At 40.7% G+C, this 25,651-nt stretch overlaps 1 protein-coding gene across 1 annotated transcript in view; it reads left to right on the forward strand.

Annotated features, from left to right (window-relative positions):
- The first annotated feature begins 1,854 nt into the window (after positions 1-1,854).
- Positions 1,855-25,651, forward strand: part of PHIP (pleckstrin homology domain interacting protein) — a 118,749-nt gene continuing 94,952 nt past the window's right edge. The window contains exons 1-7 of the mRNA XM_050895190.1: positions 1,855-1,910; positions 2,051-2,109; positions 2,292-2,321; positions 2,478-2,537; positions 13,088-13,238; positions 13,345-13,443; positions 24,197-24,357. Coding sequence (XP_050751147.1) covers positions 1,865-1,910; positions 2,051-2,109; positions 2,292-2,321; positions 2,478-2,537; positions 13,088-13,238; positions 13,345-13,443; positions 24,197-24,357 — 606 coding nt within the window. The 5' untranslated portion in view covers positions 1,855-1,864. The remainder of the gene's footprint in view (positions 1,911-2,050; positions 2,110-2,291; positions 2,322-2,477; positions 2,538-13,087; positions 13,239-13,344; positions 13,444-24,196; positions 24,358-25,651) is intronic.

Genomic DNA, 25,651 nt, shown 5'->3' on the forward strand with positions numbered 1-25,651 from the left:
CTTTGCTTCACGAGTTACATTAGTTAATAATTGGGGCAAAATAAATATTAAAAAATGACAGCTTCCCCTGTTTACATCGATCCCTGCTAAATTCACTCTTTTTGTCCACAAACACGTTCGTTCTTGCAAGGCCCCAACTCGACCTGAAAAAGCATAGATGCGTTGCAAACCATAAAGACAAGTAATTATGCTCCTTTAAATCCCTTCCCTCATCGGATACGGATTTTTTTTAAAGATAATTATCAGTGGACATTTGCTTTGTTTTTATTTTCTTTTCCTTTTTGACTGTAAGCAGCAAATAAACAGTTACAGCACAAATCAGAACGTTTATTCGGTATCGTCATGCTACCAAACATTAAATAAATAAATGATTTAATCGCTAATCAGGCTCCGTACAATGTTGCAGCCTTTCAGGAACCTTCGGTACGTTATTGATCCGCTAGTGAATTACCTCCAGTTCAGCCATAGGTTGCAGGCATCACCATCCCTCGCTTGTCCTCCCGTTGACAACACTCCTCCTCTTGCCATCGCTCCTAGAAGCCAGAAGATTCGTCAGTCCCGCGTGTCTGATTTGGTTGGCGGCACGAACAATGAATAAAAACGTTATTAGCTGTTTGGGGTTTTTTTTTGTTTTTGTTTTTTTTTTTTAAAGGAAAGTTCTCAAACCGAGCACCCTGCGAGCCCTTCACCCTCTGCCCCCGCGGCGACGGCCACAAGCGGACACCCAGACCCAAGCAGAGCTGCCCAGGCAGCCCTGCTCAAGCGACGAAGAAAAGTGCGTTCCTGGGGGTTTGTTGGGGTTCCCCCCCCCCCCCCCCCCGGCCGCAAACCCAAGGCACGAATCCGGCCCCGGGCACGATGTCGCAAGAATAAGAACCAACAACGCGTGACACTGGCACTTACGCGCAGATGCCAAACCCGCAGCGCCCCGAGGCCCCTGACGGGCTCTGAGGGAGCCCGGGGCCGCCGAAGCCCCGCGCTCGGGAGGGGCCTGGCTACGGGGGATGGGGGAGCCGCGGCGAGCGGAGGCGGGGGGGGTGGGGGGGGATGGATGGAGGGAGGGCCGGGTCGGGCTTCCTCAGCCCGCCTCCCTCAGCGGGGCCGCGCTCCGCGGGGGCATTTTGGCTTCGCTCGCTTCCCATTTCTGCGACACTGAAACTCGGTAACTTCCAGCCTCCCCGCCGCCGCCGCCGCCGCGAATAGCCGCTGCGCCCCCCCACCCCCCCCCCGCCGCAGCCCCTCCTCCCCGTGCGTCGTATCCCTCCGCGCTCCGGCCGCCCGCACCTCGCAGAGAAAGCGCCTTTCAGCCGCCAGCCCGCCGCCTTCCCGCCCACCCCGGCTCTGCCGCTCCGACATCTTCTGCCTGAGCCAGCCCGCCCGCTAATAAACACGTAGCGCTCGTCCTCGCCCCTTCTCCCCTCAGCCGGGCAGCGCCGGGGCGGGAGAAGGGGCAGGAGAACCCAGCTCCCCCCCTTCCGCGCCTGGCCGCCCCCGCCGCCGGGCGCCGGGGACTGAGGGGCGCGGGGGGGAGGGGCGGCGCGCGCGGCGCGAGGGGCCGGGAGGGCTGAGGAGGGGGGCGCGGAGGAGGAGGAGGGGACTCTTTCTCTGGGCGGAGGGATCGCGCTCGCTCGCGCTGGCTGGCGGCGGCGGCAGCAGCGGCGGCGTTGGCGGCGGGTTGCTGTGAGTTGTTGTTTCCTCCTCCTGCCCGTGGGTTGAATGGTGGAGCCGAGACTCTTCCTGGTGAACGAACAGTGACAGCTACCGGGCGGGCGGACGCGTTTCGCTGGGCCCCGACGCTGCCGCGGGAGCGCGGCCCGAGCCCCCCCCCCCTTCCCCCCCTCCCCTCCCCGGTTTTCGTCTCGCCATGTCCGGGGACGGCGGCAGCAGGCACACGGCGGAGCTGCGAGCGGGTGAGTGCCGGGGTGAGCCGCCGTGCGGGGCGGCGGGAACCGAGCGGGAGCCAGAGAGGGGCGGCGGGGAAGGGGGAAGAAAGAAAAGCCCGCGGGGAAGGGGCGAGCTCCAGCCCTCACCGCCTCTCCTCTCCCCTCAGAGCTCTACTTCCTCATCGCTCGCTTTTTGGAGGACGGACCCTGCCAGCAAGCGGCTCAGGTAGGGGATGGATGGATGGCGCCGCCGGGCCTGGCGGGGAGGGGGCGGCCGGGCAGGGCGGCCGATCGGGTGGCGCGCTCGTGGCCTCGTCCTCTTTCGCCTTTTTTTTCTTTTTCTAAAACCGGCCCCCTTTTCTTATCTCCCCCCCCCCCCCGCCCCCCCCCCTTTTGTTGTTGCTGCAGGTCCTGATCCGAGAAGTGGCGGAGAAAGAGGTAAGCGGCGCCGCGCACCCGGCGCTCGCCCCGCCTGCGGCCTCCCTCCCCCTTCCCTCGCTCTCTCCCGCTTCCCCCGCCCCATCCCGGGCACTGCTGGGGGGCTCCTCGGGGGAGGGGAGCCGCTCACGGGGTGTCCTCTGGTCTCTCCCCTAGCTGCTGCCCAAGCGTACGGACTGGACGGGCAAGGAGCATCCCCGGAGCTACGAGAACCTGGTAAGAGGAGCGGCCGGGGCCGACCGCGGTGTGGCAGGCAAAGTTCCCCCCCCCACACGCTCTCCCTAAGCAGCCCAATAAAAAAATTGAATTTCCCGCAAAAAAAAGAAAAATACAACTTTAAAAAAAAAAAAACTTTGGAGATTTTTTAAAAAAAAAAAAAAAACCAATCTCGGCTCCCCCTCCTCGTCCTCCGTCTCGGCCCTGAGGGCAGACGCGGGGCGCTGCGGGGGGGGGGGGGGGGGGGGGGGGGGGGGGGGGGGGGGGGGGGGGGGGGGGGGGGGGGGGGGCCGCCGGTGCCGCCTGAGCGGGGCCGGCGGTGCGGGGTAAATAACAACAAGCGCCCTAATGCGAGAGCCCCGGCCTCGCCGGGCTGGAAATAGAGGTACGTCATGGACGTGGTGCGGGCAGGCGGGAGCAGCGCGGGGCGGGGCCAGCGCGGGCGGCAGGCAGGCAGGCAGCAGGCGGCTGCCGGAGCCGGCCGGGCCGCCAGCAGGCGGGGGCGCTCTTCGCCGCGCCGCCCGCGCACACAATGGCTTCGCGGCGCATCGGACCCCGGCGGCTCCCTCCGCCGGACCGGCCGCGGTAGCCCCGCGGCGGCCGACTGTGGGGCAGCGGGCGAGGTTGACCGGGAGATCGGGTCCCGGGTCGCTGTGCTGAGGAGGGTTTTTTCCTCGCTGTTCTGTTAGCTTGGGTTGGGATCTACGTTGGGAGTGGGTTGGTGTGAGGTGTCCTTCCTCGTTCGGTGTGTGCCCCTGGGTGCTGGTAAGGTGCATTATATGGCTTTGCGTTTTTTATATGCATCGCATCTGGTGTGTAGGAATAACTGGACTTGCCAGGTTCGCATCACAAATTTGACTTCAGTGGTTTTTTGTTTTGCCCCCCCCTCCCCCCCCCCCCCCTTTTTTTAATCTCCCAGTGTGTGCTTTTCACCTCAGGTGTAGATCAGTGATAAAAGTATTAGTTGCAGTGGTGTCGTTCTTGCTAGCAGAGAGGGGCCTGGATATTTTTTTTCTAATATGTTGTGAACTACAGTAGATGGGAAAACAGCAATTAAGATGTCTGAATTGTGTCTGTTAGCAACTTGTTGCTAGTATTGTTTTCATTACAGGTGCACTGTTGTATAATTTAGTCTCTGAATTTCTGAATAGGATTTCAGAGGAAGACTGAGCCCTGCTTGTAATGTTCATCAAAGCGGGATTTCCCTTCAGGCTTTCTAGTTGGTTATAGTAGTTCTGAACTCCAGTACTACTGAGACTTAGACATGTGGAGAACTTTTGAGCTCACACAAAAGGAGATGGAACAGTTCCCATCTGTAATGCGTCTGATAAAGACTGTTGGCATATGCATTATTTTAGTTATATTACGAATATCACAGTATGAATCATAGATATTTATTGTAGTTGGTACAGGTTTACTTACTGCATTGGTTTTCTCTGGAGCAAGAGGTGGATTGGCCCAGGCGTTTTAATGCATGTGATGTGGCAGAGTTGATAGCAATTGGCTTGTTGAAAACATCTTCATACATACCAATACTTTTCCATTTTCCTGAAATCAAAGATCATCAAGAAATTCAACTGGGAGTTTCGAAGTGCTGATACTTTTGCAGGATATATTGTGCTGTTCTTATCTATTTATTTATTTGTAAGACTGTAGGGCTGTATTATCCATTTCCAACAATGGTCAGAAGTTGCTTGGTAAAACTTACCATGAATCTTTCTCTTTTATTCCATAAATTATAAAGAATTGGAGGTGCGGTCTTAATGTAGAATGGATTTGGATTTCTTATATATAGTCAGAATATAAAAGGATGTGAAGAAAGAGAAAGTGAGAAACAAGACATTTTAAAGGTTTAAGTAAGAAGACTTGATGAGAAATAAGTTCATTCAGACCCTTCTTTCCAAGAAACATCTTTTGTTTGTTGGAATGCAGGTAAATACTAATTTAGTCGGAATAGGTATGTAATGACATAAGATGTACTTCCTCAAAATTTGGACTTCATCCTGGATACATATATTTGGAGATGTGATGCTGACTAGGTCCTTTCTCTTTTCCTAGTCTTCTGTTCCTAACAAAGTTTTCTTAGACTTCCTGATAAACTTTTATGTGCCCTTTTCCACCTTGTCCCTACCTAGATGTTGGGAGAGGGGGGAAAAGAAATTGGTTACTTTGTTCTTGATGCTTCTCCATCCTCTATGTCTGCTCTTGCTTCAATTGTCAAAGATGTGTGAACTTCATATTACTTGATATTTTAGGCTTTTGAAGGCTGGCACGAAGTGTATTTGCAGCATGACAGTTACATTTCATACAAAAGAAGTGTTTTTCACAATGTCTTGTTTCATTAAACAAAAACTTATTCATCTCAAACCAAAGAATCTTTAGCTTTTAAGATAGAGGCTGATGATGAGCTAACCTTCTGTTCCTTCATTTTTTTCATTTAAAAAAAATTTCCGGCTTTAAGATGCTGACTCTTCGTTCTGAAAACGGCATGTTTTGTCATGTTTTGGTACCACTTCTCAGACTTGAATGCCTTGAGCTTTCATTAAACTTCGTAGAAGGGGCTGAAGGGAGAAAAGCCAAGAAATAAAAATACCAGTAAATGTAGTGTTAGATATCTGACTTTTACTCTAGGAGGGAATAAAGGCTCTGTGTAACGGGATGGAATTTAATACCAGGCTTCTGTTTTGTTGTTTGCAAAATCATGCCTTTTATTATACATCTATTCAGGTGGATATTTTTTCAAGAGATGATGATGTTCCTGGCTTTGCCCTCGTTTTGAAAACATTTATTTAGGAATTTTTATTAGACTTAACTTTCTGTTATTAGACTGAAATTCACAACCTTAGATATTTTATTCCTGTAACTTAATTTGTGCAAGTAATGTTAAATCCGATGCAATTTTCGTTGTGTAAATTACTTTCGTTTTTCTGTTTGGTCAGTGAAAGTAAATGTTTCATTTTCTTATAAGCTAACACCATGCTGTGCATGCTTGTAATGCTACAGGAAAATACATGAGTTCAAAAATGCCATTATACTATGTTTTATATTCTTAAGTGATTTTTCTTTAATTCAAATATTTCTATATGATATTTTTCTATGGTCACCATTTGTGGTATAAACAACTTGAATCTTGCTTTGAGAGTGAAGTCTCTTATTTCAGAGTGCCAATCTCATTTTTATATCGTCAGAATTAACATTTCTATTTGTGCTATAACCAAAGACTTTCTGAGAATCGAGTCCCTGGTAGGCCACTTTCAACCTAGGTGTACCAAGGATCGCAGGACTCTTTAGTAACAGGTCTCAGGATGCTTTGTATCTTCTTGCATTAGTTGTGAGAACTTATTAATTGTAAGCCAGCTATTTTTCTCTTCTTTTTGAAAGGCTGAGGTTTTCTCATGATGGGGGACAGAAATTGAGGAGTTTTAAGAGTTACCAGCTCACTTAAGCAGAGCAGGGCAGCCTTGTGAATTGTTTATAGATGTGGTTAAAGATGTTGTTTAAGTGTTGTTTAGTTAGGCTTTAAAACACGTTTGTTAGGACCTTGCCACATGAACAAGTCATGGTGCATCATTTGACTCCAGGGTGATTGTTTTTTCATGTTGCACTTTCACTATGGGTGTAGCTGCTCTAATTGTACACTGTGGATGAAAGCTATGCATTTCTGCTGCATGCTTTGTGTAGGCACGAGTGCTCATCCAAATGTACGGTTAGTTGGATAAGGGAGCTGAACAGTATGAAAGTCATGTTCAGATGGTTCAGCTCTCCTTTTGTGTGCAGCAACATGGGTCCTACCACCAGCATGAGGGAGATGATAGGAGTGCCCGTGGAGGGCTTGGGGAACGTGTTGGGGTTGCTCTTTTTGGGAGCACAGTGGCTTTTGGCTGGATGAAGCCAACTGTTAAGATTCACTGCACCAATTTAGAGCTACCATAGAGGGTGGCTGGGGTTTTTCTGTTTGTGTGATTGTTTTTGTTCTGGTTTTTTTTTTTGGTGTGGGGTTTTTTGTTGGTTTTTTTTTTTTTTTTTTAAAAGGTCGTCTGGGGTACAAGCATCGTGGTGTATATGATCATAACCATTGTGTTAACTTTCTCTTTCTTATCCAAAATATTCACTTAACTGTCATTTTCTCCGTTGAATTAGAATTTTATTCATGGTGGTGGTGGTTGAGGAGGGAGAAGGCAGGGAATTCACATCAAATAGGAAGATGGTGTGATGGGTTTGGTAGGCAGTCTGCCACCTTGTTCTCAGGATCTGTTTGTTACTGTTCTGCTAACGTTTGTCCCTTCCTCTTCCCCTGCCCCTGCCCACAATTCTTAAATGTGATTTAAAGTAAAAATGACAAAACGCTATTTTCAGGCCATACCACTGTTCTTTCTTTTTGGTTATGCAAAGGTACGTGAAGTTACAAAGAGTATCTTGTGGGACTGGGACACTAAGTACGTTGACACTGTATTTCATTGTTCGTGTAATACCTAACATAGTAAAGTCTTTCAGGCAGCGTTGTGGTTACTGTTTAATAATTCTGTTTCTTAATAAGTAACCAGATAAGTGGTTTGTTTCTTCAGGAAATCTTGTGCTATAAAGGTATTCAAAGAAATAGGGAGCAAAAATAAAACTTGCATTGAGTCAGAGAGCTGCATCATCATTGAGTTTTTGTTATTAACAGTATTTTGGGGAAAGTCTATACAGTGTTTTGGAAGGTGGTCTGAAAGACTTGGCATTGGAGATAAGAAAACCTGTGAAATAATTGTGATCCTTAGCAGTGTTTTTGGTCTCATTATCAGTGCTTCCGTTGAACATACATCAACCTAAATGATTTGCTTTTAGTTCTGGAAGACAAGCATTTCTGTTCTACAAATTATTCCCATAGCTGGGAATTTAGGTGATGTTAGAGCCTCTCTGTTCAAACTATTATAATTTGATGAGGAGGAACTCTCGTTCATTGTGCAAAGTACCACACGTTCGTTTGTTCCACAGATAATCAAGAAGATTGGTTAAGTCAACTGTTTTGTGCTAGTTCTTTCAAACCGAGACTAAGAAACACTGATGAGAGATGGGCTAAAGAGGAATATCAAGTTTCTAAGGTGTACCTTTTATTTAAAAAGAAAAAAAACCAAAACCCAACAAAACTGCACAAAACATTTTGAATGAGTTTAATATAGGCAAATAGGTACAGGTAATCTAACAGTAATAGGTAAAGTTGAGTGTCTTAGTCCAGAAGGCTGAAAATGCTACTACTGTTCATACCTTCTCATGTGGTAAGTAGCAAGCTTGCAGCAGTCTGTTTATACTAAGGCTTGAGTTTATCTGCTCTGGCCTCACACCTATTGAAAGCATTAAATAGTTGAAAAACTAGTGTGTTCTTGAGATGGCTGGTTTCATATAGGTCAATTTCATTAGAGAAAAAGTAATCTCACATTAAAATAATAGGTATTCCTATAGGAAATAGTGGCTAAGTATCTATATACTTTTAGCTCAAGCATAATTAGAAAGTACCCAAGAAATAAACAGGCTTTGGGGAAAATGGTTAATTCTCCAGTTCTCCCCTCCCTGTCATTCATTGCCTGCCCCCCCCCCCCCCCCCCCCCCCAAAAGAGAATGCTTCTGAGAAAAGTAATTGCACTTCATTGCAACTCCTAGTTTTAAAGTGATAAGGCAGTGACTGGTGGTATAGGGTACTCAATTAGATTGATGGTCTGATACAGTACAACAGTTACTGTAATTCGATTTGGAGCTTGTGTTGGGTGATATGTTACGTATTAGAATAGTAAAGCTGGGATAGCTGCTGGTATTGGTAAGATTGAGCTCTTGCATCTTGAAATATAGGTAGCTGACTCACTTAGATTTTGTTGTTAAATGTCCTTGTGTTGAAATGTATTTTTCTGAAAGATATTTACAGTCAAACTTGTAGTTAAGCATGTTAACTGTTAGCATGGGGGGGGGCGGAAAATCCGACAACAATACTTCAGAGAACGTTTCAGTATGCGTAGTGCTTAGAGCAGAATCCAGAATAGGGTCATATTTTACTTGACGTCTAAAACACTGGCAGCAAATAACAGCGTTATGTATTACAAATTTAACTAAAGAGTCTAGGTCAAATCATGATTCCGTTGATGCATTCAGTGTGATTCTGATGCTGAATTATTCTGCAGAGTCATGCAGAATGAAAATATAAGCACTTAGGTCTATTTCAAAGGTAATAAAGATTTGAATGTTAGTCCAAATAGCTGTGTAGCTGTGTTTTGTGTATTCCCATGCTGTTTGTTTGGAATAAGTAAAATTGGGGGTAGTAGGTAAAGGGTGAAGTTGAGGGTAATGCTGCTTCTTATTTTCAAGAAAATATTATTTGTCCTTCAGATCTGAAAATTTTGTGCTTGATAACAGAGTTCTGATTTTTATTACAGTAATGTTTAAGAAATGTTATTAACTTGTCTTATGTGAAAAGTCTGTTCGAACAAAAAGAGAGTTCATTATTATACTTATAAAAGCACGTCTTCTGTGCATATCTGTTGGAAGAAAAGAGCAGTATTAGATGTTGCTGAAAGCCTATTAGGAGGAGGAAAGAAACCAGCTAGAATTTCAGCTAGGTGGGACTGGCAGAGAAGAAAATCTGTGCTGTTTATATACTGTTTGACATCACAGTTTTGGCATAAAATTTTAAAATTCCTGTTTGTAGAGTCCAGTTTTCACTTTTCATTTAGAGCTGTATGAATTTTAAATACTTGTACATCTGTTATTTTTTTCCTTTTGCTTTTACTTTCTCCTCTTGGAATCAGAGATTGATATCAAGACAAATTTCTGTCATTCTGTTGAGTTGTCATAAGCTCTTCTGTTTCTGACAAAGCTTGTGAAGTGTCCTTTTAAAAAATAATTATTTCCTTTTTTTTTTGTCACTTAAATCTGACTTGAAAGTACTCTTGACAGGGTTTTTTTTTTGTTGTTGTTTGTTTTAGGAGGAGGACACAGGGTGGTAGGTATATTTTATGTTAGTTCTAGCTTCTTTTTACAGTTTGTCACTGCAAGAATTGTCTCCTGGTAGGCTGCACCTTAGACCAATCCAAATAATTTTAGCTTTTAAGCCACTCTTTGTCGTTTAATGTATTAAATAAACTTCCTTCCCTTGTCCTTTCTTGAGTTGTTGCTACCACATTGTGGTTCTCTTTTCTGTGGTGTGGTTTTTTTTTTTTTTTTTTTTTTTTCCTTTTTCAAAAGGGAGGAATCAGGACTAAGGTGAATTTCTGTTACATGCTTTTTTCATTTGTGACTTCTACTGTAATGCTAACAGTCACACATACAAATTGGCACTGGAACAGGCTTCCCAGACAGGCGGTCAATGCCCCAAGCCTGTCAGTGTTTGAGGCATTTGGACAATGCCCTTAATACCATGCTTTAACTTTTGGTCAGCCCTGAAGTGGTCAGGCAGTTAGACTAGATGATCGTTGTAGGTCCCTTTCAACTAGAACTATTCTATTAATAGTGTTAAAAGAAAATTTATTTTTTTCTGATGGAGAAGAAAGTACTTCACCTGGAGAAGACTTACTTAGTAGCCTGTTTTTAATAAATTATTTAAGTTCCACCATTTACTTATTTATAGAAGGAGAAAAAGGGAAAGAAGTCAGTCCAAATAAAACCTATAATGAAATAAGAGGCTTTTTCCCTAGCAGATTGTACAGTGAAATGAAGCTTGCTTTTTTATTTTTAAAAGTTTCTTGTGTGTGCTTTAGTCTTATATAGGAAAATAAGAGCCAAATGTTGACTGAGTATGGTTCATGAAATAGTTTTATAAACTTTCTGGAACTGACAAGTGTTTAGATGGCCAGTGTCCCCTTTTTTTTTTTTTTTTTTTAGTGTACAGCTCACTTAGTATTGTTGAATCGGTTTGTTAATGAGCTAGTTGCAAATGCTGCTTAGTAGCGAACAATGATTATTCAGACAAATGCTGTGCAGAAGCATCACTAAACTACTGCGTAACTTGGCATAAATAGCTGTTTTCACACAAACGGGCTTAAATGAGGAGAGACTATAGTGTGAGTGTAAGGTATATATTAAGATCTTTAATAGGTATGAGCAAGAATAACACAAATAGATCCCCCTTTCCAAAACATGTGCTTTAAAAACTGCACGAGGAATTCAGCCTACATAGTTTCTGCTAAAATAAAAAAAGTGAACACATGGCTTATGACAAATCATAAGAAGTATGAGTCAAGATGTCATCTAGTTGTAGTTTTGGAATGTGCCAAAGCCAATTTACTTCATTTACTTTAGGTTTTGTGCATTTGTGAGGATGTGTAAAACTGAAGCGTCTTGAGCAAGATAAAATGACAACTGTATTGTAAATGTAATTCTAATATTTGTGGTTAAACCAAAAAAATCGGTAATTATTAATCTTTGAGATGCAAGTTCAGGTTCTGCAGACGTGAAGTCTGGTTTCATATAGAATTATACAAAGGGCAGTATCTGTTAAATTTTTGCACTCCTTTTGATAGAAGCGGAGAAGAACAAAAGCTAAGGAAATAGATCAGGGGTGTTGATGGCAGAAACTGTACATAGCTTTGTCACTTCTTACGGCTGTTCTGATGTTTTAGGGCTCTCAAGCATGTATTTTGACTGTGATTCCTCCTTTAAGTAGAAAAAAGCAAGTTTTATTTGCATGTTACAGATAACAAAAATGAATCAGCATAGCAAGTTCTGAATTCAGTGGATTATTTTTTGCCACTTTTCTGACAGGGTGCCTGTCTGATGACATTGAATTTCGTCATTTTAAATGAACTGATCTGTACAATCAACTGTAACTTTATAAAAAAAAAAATAGAATTCCTAATATTTTTTAAAGAAAAGCCTTTTTCTTTTTTTAACTTATGTGAATTTTGTAAGTCATTTAACTTCTAGGCAGTCAAATTCAGACAGCTTGCAAGGCCTTCTACAAATGTAATATAATTCACAGAAGGAAAGTCCCGCTTTCCTGGAAACAGCTAAACGTTTGCCCACCAATGGGAAGCAGTGAATGAATTCCTTATTTTGCTTTGCTTGCCGTGCAGCTTTTGCTTTACCTATTAAACTGTCTGTATCTCAACCCACAAGTTTTTGCTCTTTTACCCTTCTGATTCTCTCCCCCATTCCACTGCGCGGGGAGTGAGCGAGCGGCTGTGTGGGACTGAGCTGCCGGCCAGGGTTAAACCACGACAGGAGCAAAAGAGAAAACTTTTCCTCCTTCACTGGAAGGTTGCGTTGGTGGTGGTGGGAATTACTGGTGTAAGCAAGGCTTTTCCAGAGCCTCGGTTTCAGACATCAGCACTCTTTATGTTACCAAACTGCTAGAATACATGAAACAATTACAGTGTGTCAGCAAGATAGGAGCACATTTGATAAAGAATGAGGTATATTCCTGTTAACTGGGTGTAATACAGAAGCCTCATTCTGCCTAAAATGTCAGTCACGGCCTTCTCTAGGTGCAGAATAACAAAACATCACAAGCTTTTACTGCAGTACTTTTTTTTTCTGCAAAATAAAACTGTATCATATCTGAAGACGTATCTCAGGCTGTATGACGGATAAAACTACTACATGCCAAATCCTGTACAACTGAGTCTCTATCCTCCCTTTTATTATTTTAAATTTTCTTTGTTATAGTCTAAGTTGACAACAGCTTATGCATTTTAAAAATGCTATTTCTTAACCAAAAGCTTTATGTTAATAGGATTTTACTGTTGTCGCATACGTTTCAAAGCTTTTTTGCCTTGTTATATAAAATGGTCTTCTGATCTAGAATTATAGTAGTTCAAAGGAATGAACTGGTTTTGTCTGGGCAGTCATTAATACTGGTTCAACATTGTTATAATCAAGTGGTGAGAAGATCTGTTACTGATAATAGGAGCTTGTTTTGGTACTGTGCAGTTGAAAACTGTGAGCAGTTACAAAAACTGGTCATGTTTGTAGCCTAATAGAGGACCATGTATACCAATTTTGAAGTTGAATTACTTAAGGCAACATTTTCGTTTAAAAGCTTTAGATGTTAAAAAAAAAAAAAAATCCAATTGTGGAGCTTCAACAAGGTCTTGTAACTTAGGTGAGTTGAAGCAGAATGTTTTTGCATTGTCTTCTAACAAAGCTATGTTCTTTATTTGGTATATGTGAATCTTCCAAGAATTCTGTAACTGTCGCTCTCCTTAACAATCATTGTCTCATCTTTATCTTACAGTAACTTAAATTGACCAGACCACTATTTAAATGTAATATTAAATATATACTTTACATTTTTTACTGTGATTATAAAGGAGCTTATTAGTCTATGACCAACTGTGCCTTAAAGTCAGAAAGTAGTAAATACCAACAGTTCTCTGTACAAAGTGGCATGTGCTGAATAGAAGAATTAATTAGGACCAGCTGGAATGAATTATTGTACTTAAAGGTCATTATTTGTTTTTATCCTTAATATACTATAATTTTCTTACGAATTTGTGTAACAATCTGGGGAAAAAAGATTAACCCAGTAATTCTTCAAAAATATTATGTTCTTTATCAAATGTTTTGTTTGCTCTTTCATATAATAGGTGAAATATTACAGACACTTGGCACCTGATCACTTGCTTCAAATATGCCATCGACTTGGACCACTTCTAGAGCAAGAAATTCCCCAAAGTGTCCCTGGAGTGCAGACGTTATTAGGAGCTGGCAGACAGTCTTTGCTTCGTACAAACAAAAGTATGAAAATTTTATGAGAATTTTGGGAGTTCTTGATATTTCATACCTTTTCTGCATTTTCACATGAAAAACCCCCTACATTTTTTGTGTAATTTTTTTAAAACAGGTTGCAAACATGTTGTATGGAAGGGATCTGCTCTTGCTGCGCTACATTGTGGGAGGCCTCCAGAGTCTCCTGTAAATTACGGCAGTCCACCTAGTATAGGTAAGTCAATTTTATTCTGGCATTACCATTGTAATACCTAACTCCCAGGGAGATTGATTATTGTGATGATGAGAGCTAAGTAGTAGTTCTGTTTATATTTGTCCTTGTTTGTGTCATATACCTTACCTTTAGTATTATTTTTATTAAGATGATGTGTTGTCATATTTACCAGTTTGTATGTGGGGAAAAAATGGGTATTGTAAATTCATATACTAGTTCTGCTGTGAAGCTAATTTTGTCTTTGAAGTATGAAATGGAATAAAATATATTTCAACAGTGAATACATACAAATAAAACTCTTTTTCTTAAAGATGTAATAAAGCTGTCAGTAGATAAATAATTGGTACTATATAACAACTTAAAACCAGGACAGCATGGCCTGCACCCGTTGTTGGGGACAATAAGTCAAGTAGACTGGTAATGGTTTTCTTTGGAAAGATTTGAGTGTTTTGTAGAAGTTATTCTTTCTGCTCTCTGGTCCATTCAGTGATTTTGTAGCTGTGCTTTAGTTTGCTATGCTATATCATGAAGCATGCCTGTGCTGTCTGTACCGTTGAAAAACTGAGAAGCTGGAGGTCAGAGGTATTCTTTTTCCTTTTTTCTTTTTTAGTTATTATTTGTAAGCTCTCATATGGTCACTAAAACATGTTCGTTAGCTTTCAACCTTTTAACAAGAAGATACATGTTTTTTTAGTTGTTAGAAGAATCAAGATGTGTGATATTTTAGGAGATTTTTTAAGGAGCATCCTTTTTCTTTTGTCATGGATAGGAAAATGTGCAAAATCACTCGTGTCCTTTCATCTTTCTCTCCTGATGTCCAGGGAAGGGGGAATGATTAAGACCAAATTACCAGTGTGGATTATACCAAAACAGTAGTGGTTTATACCCAAATGGTAGTTGCAGATAGATGTGCAGTGTTGGATGAGAGTGGGCAGAGAATATCCAATTGATTGACTCCTGATCAGGTGCAGCTGCTGCAAAGACAAAGGTTTCTGTCTTGGCAAAAAAGAGAAGATTGAAGATACATTGGGGAACTAATGAGTAACAATATACAAATATATAGCCAGGTGCTTTTCAGAACAGAGGCATTTTTAATATGGTAACGTGCCATTACAATTTTTCAGTCTCTAAACTCCTTTTGGAGGCTATCAGTAGCCTGTAAGTTTTCCATGAATTGGGGGGGGAGAGAGATGTATAAATACATAAAATATATAATTGAGAGAGCTTAATTTGGGCTATTTGTATTATTTCTAATGTTGAAGAAACTCAAATATCAAAATGCATACCATTACACTTTACCCAGAGAATTACAGTTCTCTCTTAACAGCTGAAGCAGAAGCATGCTACAGCTAAGAAGCTCTTAGGTTGAGCACAGCCAATTTTGACTTGGTCAGATGGCAAAGTATTTGGTGTCCTAGTAGCTCTTCTATTTTAAAGCACAAGTTGCATGCTTTCCATGGTATTTCTGTAGATGCTTGGAATATAGGAAGAGAACATGGTTTTGCTGGGTGTGTAGAGCCAAGTTTTCAGAACCTCCTCAGCTAGTATGTGTATTGGTCAGAGGTGGTTCACTTAAACACTCATGTAGCATCTGCATCTATTCCATGTGGTTTTGCTTAGAGCTGCTGTTTTGGTATTCATGTAGAGTTGTTTCTGTGTTGTGCTCTAGATGTGGGGGAGAAAATGCTTGTTGCTGAATAGAATAATTCCCCTCTTGATGGGCTGTGCATTGGCTTGAAGATTGTAAACTTGGAAAATCGTGGACTAGATTAGCAGCTATTTCTGCAAGGTGGCTGGAGGACTAAGCTTTCTAATAGCTAAGATTTCTTTAGTGGTTGCCTTACCTTTTCCTTTACTTGGGAATACATTTTAAAACATGTTGGAGAAATCAGAATGGAAGAGGACTGTTTTGCATTGTGCTGTAGCTTAGTCCATGATACGTAGTTTGTGAAGGGAAAAAGACCAGTATATGAAATCCATGGCAGCTGGAGTTCAAAGAAAGTTGTAGAGTTGCCGTGGTAGTGGAATTAAATGTTAAGAAAAATAACTTTCAGACTCTTTTTAAGGAAGAACAAGTAAGGCTTTCTAAAGAAATGTTATTTTTATTGAATCCTTTGCAGAGCACTGAATATTTGCAAAATTACAGTTATTTCAACATACCACTTTTTTCATGACCAATAATTTCCTTTTCCAAACATTGTGATAAGTGCTGGTAACTGAATGTTTTCAACTGTGAAGTGTATTTGGATTTTTTGGATGTCTGGTTCAGAACTGTGTGTTTAAAGCATTTGTTTTTGATTTATCCTATTCTAGTCTGATCCTCTCAATGAAATAATGAACTGGAATGACACTTCTTTTATAAATTGAACTAGAAAATTTTGTTCTGTTTCCTTAAATAACTTCTCCATTTTCCCCTGGGAAGGCTGTATTTTATGTATTTTCCCAACAAAAAAAATTTGGAGCCTATTCTTCTTCAGGCTGTATGTATTTCAGGTGGAGAACCACCTAAGGGTTGAAGAACAGAAAAGATACTGAAGTCTTTCTATCTTGTGCAGGAAAACTTAATTTGCATTTCAGTGAACATACAGAAATATTCATTCGTTTCCTAGCCTTATGAATCAATGCAGTTATGATGCTGATGGGGTATTCTTTAGAATTACATTTTTGTGTATGTTGTGCCAGCTGCCTAGTAGGTAGCTGGTTTATATGCAGTTAAAATACATCTGTACAAATATGTACTCCTCCAGAAAACTACAGAATATCTGTAGAACGTAATAAAGAGAAACAAAACTTGAATATGGAATAATCTTTGTCCAGTTGCTATCACTTGTGCAATGTATCTTATAAAAAGTTGCTCAAGTGCTTAATTAAGAACAAAAAGAGCTACGTCATATGCTGATTTGTTTTGTTAAAGGTCCCATCTTCTTGGATGCAGAAACAGAAAAAGAACTATTTTTCAGTAATTTTCAGGAACTGCTGGAAAAGCGCAGAGCCAAAGCATAAAGCTTTGAGAGCTTTGAGCTCAAAGCTCCTGGGGAAGCTGGTCACTCAGGTGTGAAGACCTGAATGAGACTGGCTGTTTGCACTAGACAACGAAGAATGTTTTTCCTGACCAGCGAATGTATCTGCCTTTCAAAAATAGTATTTCATGGTCTTGCAGAATAGTCCACTTCAAGAAAAGTTCTGAGGCATTTTGCACTTTTCTCACAGTTTCTTCATTAAATGATGCTGCTGTTTTGGCTGTAAAGAGAATGTGAGTTCTGAAAGTGGTGTAGATGTCTGTTTCTAGAAATACAGTAAATACTTCAGGCCTAAAAGGTAACCTAAGAGTACTTTGTGTAACTATATTATTGTGTTAATTGTAGTAAAAAACTAAAAGGAAAGACTATCTTGAGTTAAAGGATCTGTGTAAAGTAACATCTTGTCACATATGTTTATTCAAGTCTAAAGTGAATTATACTAAAGTAAATGACTTCTTGTTATGCAAGAAGAAGTGAGCTACAGAGGTCTTATGAAACTTATACTTTGAGTAAAATACAAACTGAATAAATATATAGTGAAAGTGAGTGGGATTGTATTGAAGTCAGGGAACAGTTTGGAAATGCTTGAGATGGTATAGCTTTCATTTGTTTTTACCTTCTGCCTTTCAAAACATCTCACCTCCTACCTCTCTGAATTAGTAAGGGTTGGCAGTTACTTTCATTGAGCAAATTAATATTATATGTAAAGTTTTAGATGTGTATAGAATTTTTGTATTTTCAGAAATGTTCCAGTGAGGAGTTGGTATACTTTTACCTTCATGAAATGCCCAGAGACGAGTTCTGGCTTGATCAAATTTCTAGCTTAACCACTTTGGTTGACAGTCATCTATAAGCCAGCAGACTTGGAGTACTGCATAGAGTTTAGAAGTTGAACAGAAAAATGGTAGGAAGGTAGAAGTCAATTCAGGCTGCTTTTTTGATCTTGGACGTGTTTCCAGAAGGGGGAGAAAACTCCCAACAACCCAAAACTGAGTGCTTGATACGTTTAGTCTTACTAGCTCGGAAAGTGAAAGGAGGAGTCCAGCAGTCTCTTTTTTTATTATTAACAGCTCTGAATGCCTTGGTATTTATTCATTAGAGGCATGTCTAGCCTTTCAAGTTAATGAAACTTGATTCAGTGTGGGTAAGAGTTGTAAGTGAAGTATATTCTTTAGGCGTCCTTCCAGGCTTCTTCTGAATCTGGTTCTATTTTTGTGCAAATGGAAGGGGAACGAAGGTGGAGTCTGTTCTTCAGAACAGAACTTCCATTAGTTAAATACAACTCCAGAAAGGAGGAAAATGAAAGATAAGCGATAATGATTTTTGTGTATGCTTTTTTAAAATTTAACTTATACTTGGTACAAAATTAAATTGGGTTTTTCACTGACTAGTGGATAAGGCAAATTACTATCCCCCATCTTTAAGGCATATTTCACATTCCAGGATAAGACCATGTAAATAAGGTGATGGAATTGGTCACTTGGATAAAACTAAAATAAGAAAGCCAAGGGGAAAAAAAAAAAGCAGCATAGCTAATACTGCCATGTCTTTCAGACCCCCAAATTTATCTTCCTTTTGCAGTTTGCTGTTTTTCTCTGAGCTGCTCGTTCTATTTTGAGTGGGGAGTCAGTTAAAGACATTCTGAAACTTTGAAGGCATTCAGTTGGTGCCTGTTGCGTGCCTTTTGAGTGGGAGAAAATCTCTACTGTTTCGTAAGTTCCACTGAAAACTCCCACCACTTTACCTTCATCAGCTTTATGTTTGATTTGTAAATTGTTCTGTGGGACACCAAACAAACAAGGTGATCTTGACTCTTTCAGATGTGTGGTTTTCAGATTAAGGTTGTTGGCAGCAATGAATTGTAACAGTAGAAGTGAGATTTAAAAAAAAAAAGTTCCATTTTATTAAGTTGAAGAGCCCAACTCTCCGTTCACAGTTTAGGTTCCTGAGTGGCCCTTATAAAAAAGGTATTTAAACTCTTACCTTCAGAGCTTAAGATTAGAGCCTTTGGGTAAAGAATCCTATCTTTCTCACCCTACCCCACTTTCTTTTTTTCTTTTTTCTTTTTTTTTAAACTCTAGTAAAAGGTCTTGAGCAACTTGTTGTATTTGACCCTGCTTTCAAAGGAGGATTAGACTAGATGATTTTCAGAGGTCCCTTCCGACTTCAACCATTCTGTGATTCTGCAGTAACAAAAGTCAAAGTTCTTCTGGCATTAAATCTGGTGAGGGACATGAAGGAACACAAAAAGGGCTTTTACAGGTCTATCAGCAGCAGAAAGAACAGTAGGATCTGCTTCTGAATGGGGCAGGGAACCTGGTAACAAAATTAAGACCTGGAAAAGCTGGGGTATTCAATGCCCTCTTGGCCTGGATCTTCACTGGTAATAACAGCCTTCAAAAATTTCAGGCCCTGGAAACCAGGGGGAAGGTCTGGACCAAGGAAGACTTTCCCTTGGTGGAGGAGGATCAGGTGAGGGAATGTTTGAACAAACTACATATGTAAGTCCATGGGCCCTGATAGGATGCACCCCTGGGTGCATTGCAAGGGCACTCTGATTATCGTTGAAATGTTCATGGTGGTCAGGGGAGGTTCCTGAGGACTGAAAGAGAACAAATGTCACTCCTGTTTTGAAGTAAGGCAAGAAAGAGACTCTGCGGAACTAAAGGTGGGTCCTCTTCACCTCAGTCCTTGGGCAAGTGATGAAGCAAATACTCCTGGAAGCCAACATACTAAGGACAAGAACATGATTGAGAGTAGTTGGCATTGATCTGTGAAGGAGAAGTCATGGCTGACTAGCCTGATAGACTTTTAAATGAGATGCGTGGCTTGGAGGATGGGGGGACAGTTGTGAATGTTGTTTATCCTGACTTCAGCAACGCTTTCTAAACTGGCTCCCATAACATTCTCACTGACAAACTGATAAGATATGGGCAGAAGTGCTGGGCTCAAAGGGTTGTGATCAGCAGAATGAATTCCAGTGACTGGCATGAGGGCCAGTCACTGATGGCGTACTTCAGGGGTTGATTCTAGAGCTGGTATTATTCAACATCTTCATTAATAACTTGGATGATGAAACACCAGGTTTTGCAGACAATGCAAAACTAGGAGGAGTGATTGATGGATCAGATGGTCTGTGCTGCCATTCAGAAGGACCTCGACAGGCTGGAGAAATGGGTCAACAGGAATCTAACGAAGTTCCACAAAGAGAAGTGCAAAAGTCCTGCCCCTGGGGAGGTGATAACCTCATGCATCAGTGGATGCTGGGGATCAATGGGCTGAAAAGCAGCTTTGCAGAAAATGAGCTGGCTGTCCTGGTGTTGAACATGTCAGATGTTGAAAACCAAGCAGCCTCCTGGGCTGCTGAAGGCAGTGTATTGCCATTAGGTCGATGGTGTTCCTTCCCCTCTACTCAGCGCAGGTGAGATCACACCTGGAGCACTGGGTCCAGCTCTGGGCTCCTCAGAACAACACAGACATGGACAGACTGGAGCTAGTCTAGCAAAGGACCAGGAAGATGATGAAAGGATTGAGGTATCTGTCATACAAGGAAAAGCCAAGAGAGCTGGGATTGTTTAGCCTTGAGAAGAGAAAGCATGGGGGGGGGTGGGGGGTGGGGGTGTTATCAATGGGTGTAAATACCTGAACAGGAGAGTGTGATGAAGGTGGAGCCAGACTTTTCTCATTGGTGCCTCCTGACAGGACAGAGGCCATGGACACAAACTGAAATAGAGGAACTTCAATTTAAACATAAGAAAACACCTTTTGGGGATGATCAAAGCTCTGGCATCAGTTGCCCAGAGAGGTTGCGAAGTCTCCATCCTTGGAGATATTCAAAACCTGACTGGACACAGCGCTGAGCAACCTGCTCTAGCTGACTCTGCTTGAGCAGGGGCGTTGAACTAGGTGATCTCTAGAGGTTCCTTTCCATCTCAACCGTTCTGTGGTTTTGTGGTGATAGACCATTTCAGTCTTTGAGGCTGGTCATGTTGTGTGAAGATGAGCCCAGTTACCTAAAAATTAGAAGCCAATTTGTTTTATTTGGAACCACTTGGTAAACAATTGATAGCAACTTAAGTGATAAAATTTGTAGCAAAGTGGATTTTACGTGTTCAAAATGTCAGCAAAATACGTGGCTTTCTCAGGCATTGGTTTCTACTGATCAGTTAGCTCCATTATTAAATATGAAGAATCCTGATTTTGAAACCAAAATGTCATTTGGAAGTAAGTGGTGGATTGTCATCTTGTGTTGCACAACAACCACTTAGTAACATCTTTTTTTGTTTGTTCTAAATTTTTTTTAAATTTATTTTTAAAGCAGGATCTTACGTGTGAGTAGTAGACAGGCATGTAAAGCTAAGTTAATATTAATTTCCTTCGTTGGTCAGGCATTGGATGGGAGTTCTTTCTGTGCAGTGTCCACTTCACAGTGCCCTTCCAGCAAGGAGCAGGCAATCTCTATTCTGTTGTTTTCTTCTTTCTTCCTTCCAGCCCTTTTTCTCTTCATGTTGGTTGACTCGCTGTAAGGCCCAACCAGTGCTCTCTAACCCTTCCTGGGATAAACTCTCATCCTCCTTCCCTCCCTTATTATGTATGGTTTGTGCATCCCACTGCAGCTGTTTAACTGCTTGTACCTTATTACTCTTCCTGTAATTTAACCAAAGACAGAAAGCTGCTAATATGGCTAAAACAAGAGAGATACTAGACTTGCTGTCACAGGAGTTTCTAAAATCACTTTTTTTCCAAATGCAGTTAAATTCAATCTAAAATAGATTAGAGACCGTATAAGGCCTGACAAGCATTGATGCTAGATATAGGTAACAATCGTTACAAAACCAAAGGCCTATAATTAGTACAAAGGCATTATTATTAACAGTTGGTAGCCTTTCCTGCCTTGGCTTGCACCAGAAAAATCAACTTTATTGTTCAGCTGCAGGAATTTATTTCTGAGACACAGCTATTTTTAATGTTTACCTGTACCCTGAAGGAAAAAAATAAATGCTGTTGTGCTAGCAAAGTGTGCAGGTGACACATTGGAGTTGTCAGTGTTTGGAATAGAAACTGGGAATAGGTCAGTTAGAGAAATCAAGCTGGATCTCTTGGCAAAGTCAATGAGCGTAAATACAAATGTAGTTAAATGGAAGGGCATATTGAAGAACAGTGGTGGATGTGAGAATTTCATTTAAAACAACAACAAAAAAAACCCAGTTTGAGAAGTCTTTCAAAAATTATGTTTATGGACAGTGTTCAAACCTGCAGGAGATTGATTCTCCCCCTCCCCCCCCCAATTGCATGATCTTGGTAAAAAAAATTTCTTCCCAAAGAATGTAAGTTCATAATACTGTTTTTTTCCATGTCAAATCACTTTTTAATTCACTTTATTTTATTTTTAACCAGTTTTGGGATTTTTGTATGTTTTAAGTTTTGGTCAAGGTCAATGAGTGAGATAGATCCCAATTTTCTTGTTTCCAGTATCGCCTTTTATTTCCTCCAGTAGGTTGATTGTTACGGAACAAGGGGCGTTTCACCTATTGAGTTACCTAGGGATATGTGACCTAGTAGCAAGTTGCCCATTACCACTTCACATCAGCGAGAATATCATCAGAAATACTGGCTTAGGTTCTGTTAAACTTAATCATCTTCAGTGATTAAAAAAAAAAAAAAAAAAAAAGCCCAAAACCAAAAAACCCAAACTTGAAATTTATCTCAAGTACTTTAAAAGGTTTTTCATAAATTCAGATGCATATTAAAAATTACATGCTTATATGAAGTCATTGGTTGTTTTATCCTAAAGAGTCTGCTTAACAGTTTCAATTTATTGACAAAACATCCCTGCAAATTAAACTTGTAGTTAAGCTTTTTTTGCTTTTTGTGAGCTACAGTTTCATTTGAAGGCATTGCTAGAAGCTGATTTCTAACAACCATCTCCATCTTACATTAAGAGCAAACAAAAGGTAACTTTTGAGTAGGTCGAGATGATTGTGTAAGCTCACTTTATTGTTGTGACAAAGACCTTCCTTATTCTGTGTTTGGGGTTTTTTTTGTTTGTTTGAGGGTTTTTGGGTGTGTGGTGGGGTTTTTTTTTTGTTTTTTTTTTTTTTTTTTTAAACTGTAGGATGATTTGTCAGAAACCAAAACTAGATTTATCTTGTGACTGAACTAATCTTGGTTTCCTGCTGTTCTAAAGTAGACTGTTGGCAAGGAAAAGCTTTGTCATAAAGCAAATGCAACTGCATCTTTTTCTTGTATAAGGGGAGGGTGAAGAGGATATAGTAGAACATTAAGGCAGGAGTGGCGCATTGACTAGAAGTGCCTCGCTCCACAGCTAATGATCTTGCTCCTTCACAAAGCATCTTGAACTAGGAAAAGTTCCTTGAATCCTTGGGCTACATAGGCAGTTAGCTGAAATGTTTCAGGGCTGTTCTTATGGCTTGAGGCCAGTGGGCTTGGCAGTTGTTCATACCACTAAGTGCTTTTTCTCCTTATAGAGTAGCTACAATCCAGTTTGGATATTTAATGTAGTTTGACCTGTGCCGACTCATGAACCAGTGTCTGGTTGGTCTGGGCCAAAACCAAGCAATGCGAGAGGTTTGTAGCTGTTTCACAGTTGATGCTAGGGAGTCAATGTGATTCAGTGCCCAGACCCCTGCCCTGGTCCTGCTCGGTTCACTAGTACAGACATAGCCCTGGTCACATGTAAAGAATGGCTAACCAGAGTAGTAATGAAAGTATCAGCTACCTCTCTTGGCACTGATAGATCTTGCTTTTCATGTGTGTGTAGTGCTGTGGACATTGGGCATTTATGTTTTTCGTTTTCATGTATTCAGAAGCTGGAAATCTGAATATATTACCTGCTTTATAACAATTTTGTGCAATATAAAACGTATCACCATTGCCATTCTTTGGTCTAATGATGATATGGGGAGCTGTTTGGGTAATGTCTATGTATCCATGCACATAAGCATTATACTCTGTTGCTTTATCATTGCTTGAGTAGCAGTTCAATATTAATAACACTGAGCTTTATTTCTTTACTGAGGTTCTTGATGGAGGATTTCCATTTTGTTAAAACAAAGTAGATTCCTGCTCCTGGACCTTCTTCGCTTTTAAACTTGAAAAAAATCCCAAACTCTTTGAACAAGGTTCTGTTAGTCAAAATCAGAATTTTCTGTAAGGTTTTGGTAAATTCACATGTAAATTCTTGTTTGGTGTTTTTCTTGTTTGTTTAGCTGTAGTAGGTAGCAATATTCTTAAAAAAATAAATCTATTGTCTTGCAAGTGGTGGATAAATGTTTGGTTGTGTAGACCTCAAAAAACAGGTTGCCTTGGAGAAGATTTGAATGTTTGCTGATCTTCCGTTAATAGCTATGTGGAAGCTCTTAGGCTTGTTAAATATGAGGTAGTTTATTTCTCCATGGAAGCTACCTCAGTCCTCGTGAATTTCTCACACTAGGTATAAAGTGAGAAGCATGCGTTTGGGCACTTAAAGTTGAAAGTTGTATTGCATCTTTATGCTCTGCCTTGCAGCTTGGTACTCTTTTGCACATCTGTATCATAGGCTACTTTTGTATGTATTTTTCCCTAACTAGGGCAAAATGAGAGAATTACTATAGTAAGCTGTTCATACGGCAAGTGGTCCAGTGTTGAAATAAACTTTCCATGCTGGAGAAGTTTTTTAGTTTATGAACCCAATGTAAATGCTGTCTCTTCTTTTTTCTTTCCCCATTTGGTAGTGGATACGCTGTTTTCAAGAAAACTAAATGGAAAATACAGACTTGAACGCCTTGTTCCAACTGCAGTTTATCAACATATGAAGATGCACAAACGAATTTTAGGACACTTGTCTTCTGTATACTGTGTAACTTTTGATCGGACTGGCAGGCGAATATTTACTGTAAGTAAAAAAATCTTTATTTTTGTAGAATTTTTTTTTAAAGTGCAGATAGCATGTCACCTAATCGTTTCCAAAAACTAAACGTACTGATGTTGTGTATCAAGAGCAGATAAATGCTTTACTACTGTTACTCTTATACGTGCTTTTTAATAACCATGCTGGTTTGCATGTTAAAATAGTTTTGGCATACATGTCTTAAAGCTAGATGTGATGGTGATTGCTGATCTGTGTAGTTCAGTTAGAAAACTCAGGTTATTTTTAGTGGTAAGGAATTACCCTAAGTAGATTCTTTCCTCTGGACTTGTTTTCTCTAGCAAAAACATAAGCAAAAGAATGAACCACCACCACAGCATTTGATTAGGAAGTCAGAGAGGACAATCAATATGTAATTAAAGATTATTTAGACTCTTTTCTGTAACTTCTGTTAAATTTAAAGGATGACTATTAAGTTTAACAGTCTGGTGATACACTTAGATTTGGTACAGCATGTTGAAGGAAACTAGAAAGCTGAAAATTCACATGGTGTGTTGTAACAAATGTTAGTTCACAAGGAATTGTCTTTATGAGATCCCAGGAACATTTTTTTTTTTGTACCAATGTTTTTAGTATTTTTAACTATTTGCTTTTTTTTTTTTGGTTGTTGTTAAATAAATACTGGACGGATGTCTGAAATCAGTACTGAAATTGCAAGTTTCCCAAGGAATGGGAGTTATAAAAGCAGATAGGTGTCAGTGTAATTTGGATTTCTTGGTAAGTAGTCAATTTTAGTAGAGCCAAAGATCTCATAAATACACACATCGTGCCAGTCTGGCACACTTTGGCTGCATTTATTACCTTCCCACAAACACTGGATGTAATTGATACCTTTGTGGATCCAGGAGCTTGATTGTGTCCTTTCTAACCTCATGGCAGGTAACTCGAACAATGCAGGTGGAAGTACAGTTCAGTTCTCCTAATTTATGTATTGCAGTCCTAACTTCTAAAATTCTTTCAAGGTGATTGCAAATATAATTTGCCCTTTCGCCCACATACATTTTGCTTTGTTGCGTGGAGGGATGTGTGGTTGCAGGGATGGGACACTTGCAGTGTTTTGAACAGACCTGTTTATTGTTCATTTGTTACTTCAGGTATAGCAGAGACTTTTTTTGTATTTCTTCAGCTTTCATTGGCAAGCTAAGTCCCTCAACAGTCATAGGCATTAAATTCTTATGTCCTGTAGTTTATGCATGATTAACCTATCAGGAAAAGGGCTCTCTGTTATGGGTTTATTTTATGTGTGACATGGCAGAATGGA

Source organism: Gymnogyps californianus, chromosome 3 (assembly GCF_018139145.2).
Source record: "Gymnogyps californianus isolate 813 chromosome 3, ASM1813914v2, whole genome shotgun sequence".
In the NCBI taxonomy this organism is placed as follows: Eukaryota; Metazoa; Chordata; class Aves; order Accipitriformes; family Cathartidae; genus Gymnogyps; species Gymnogyps californianus.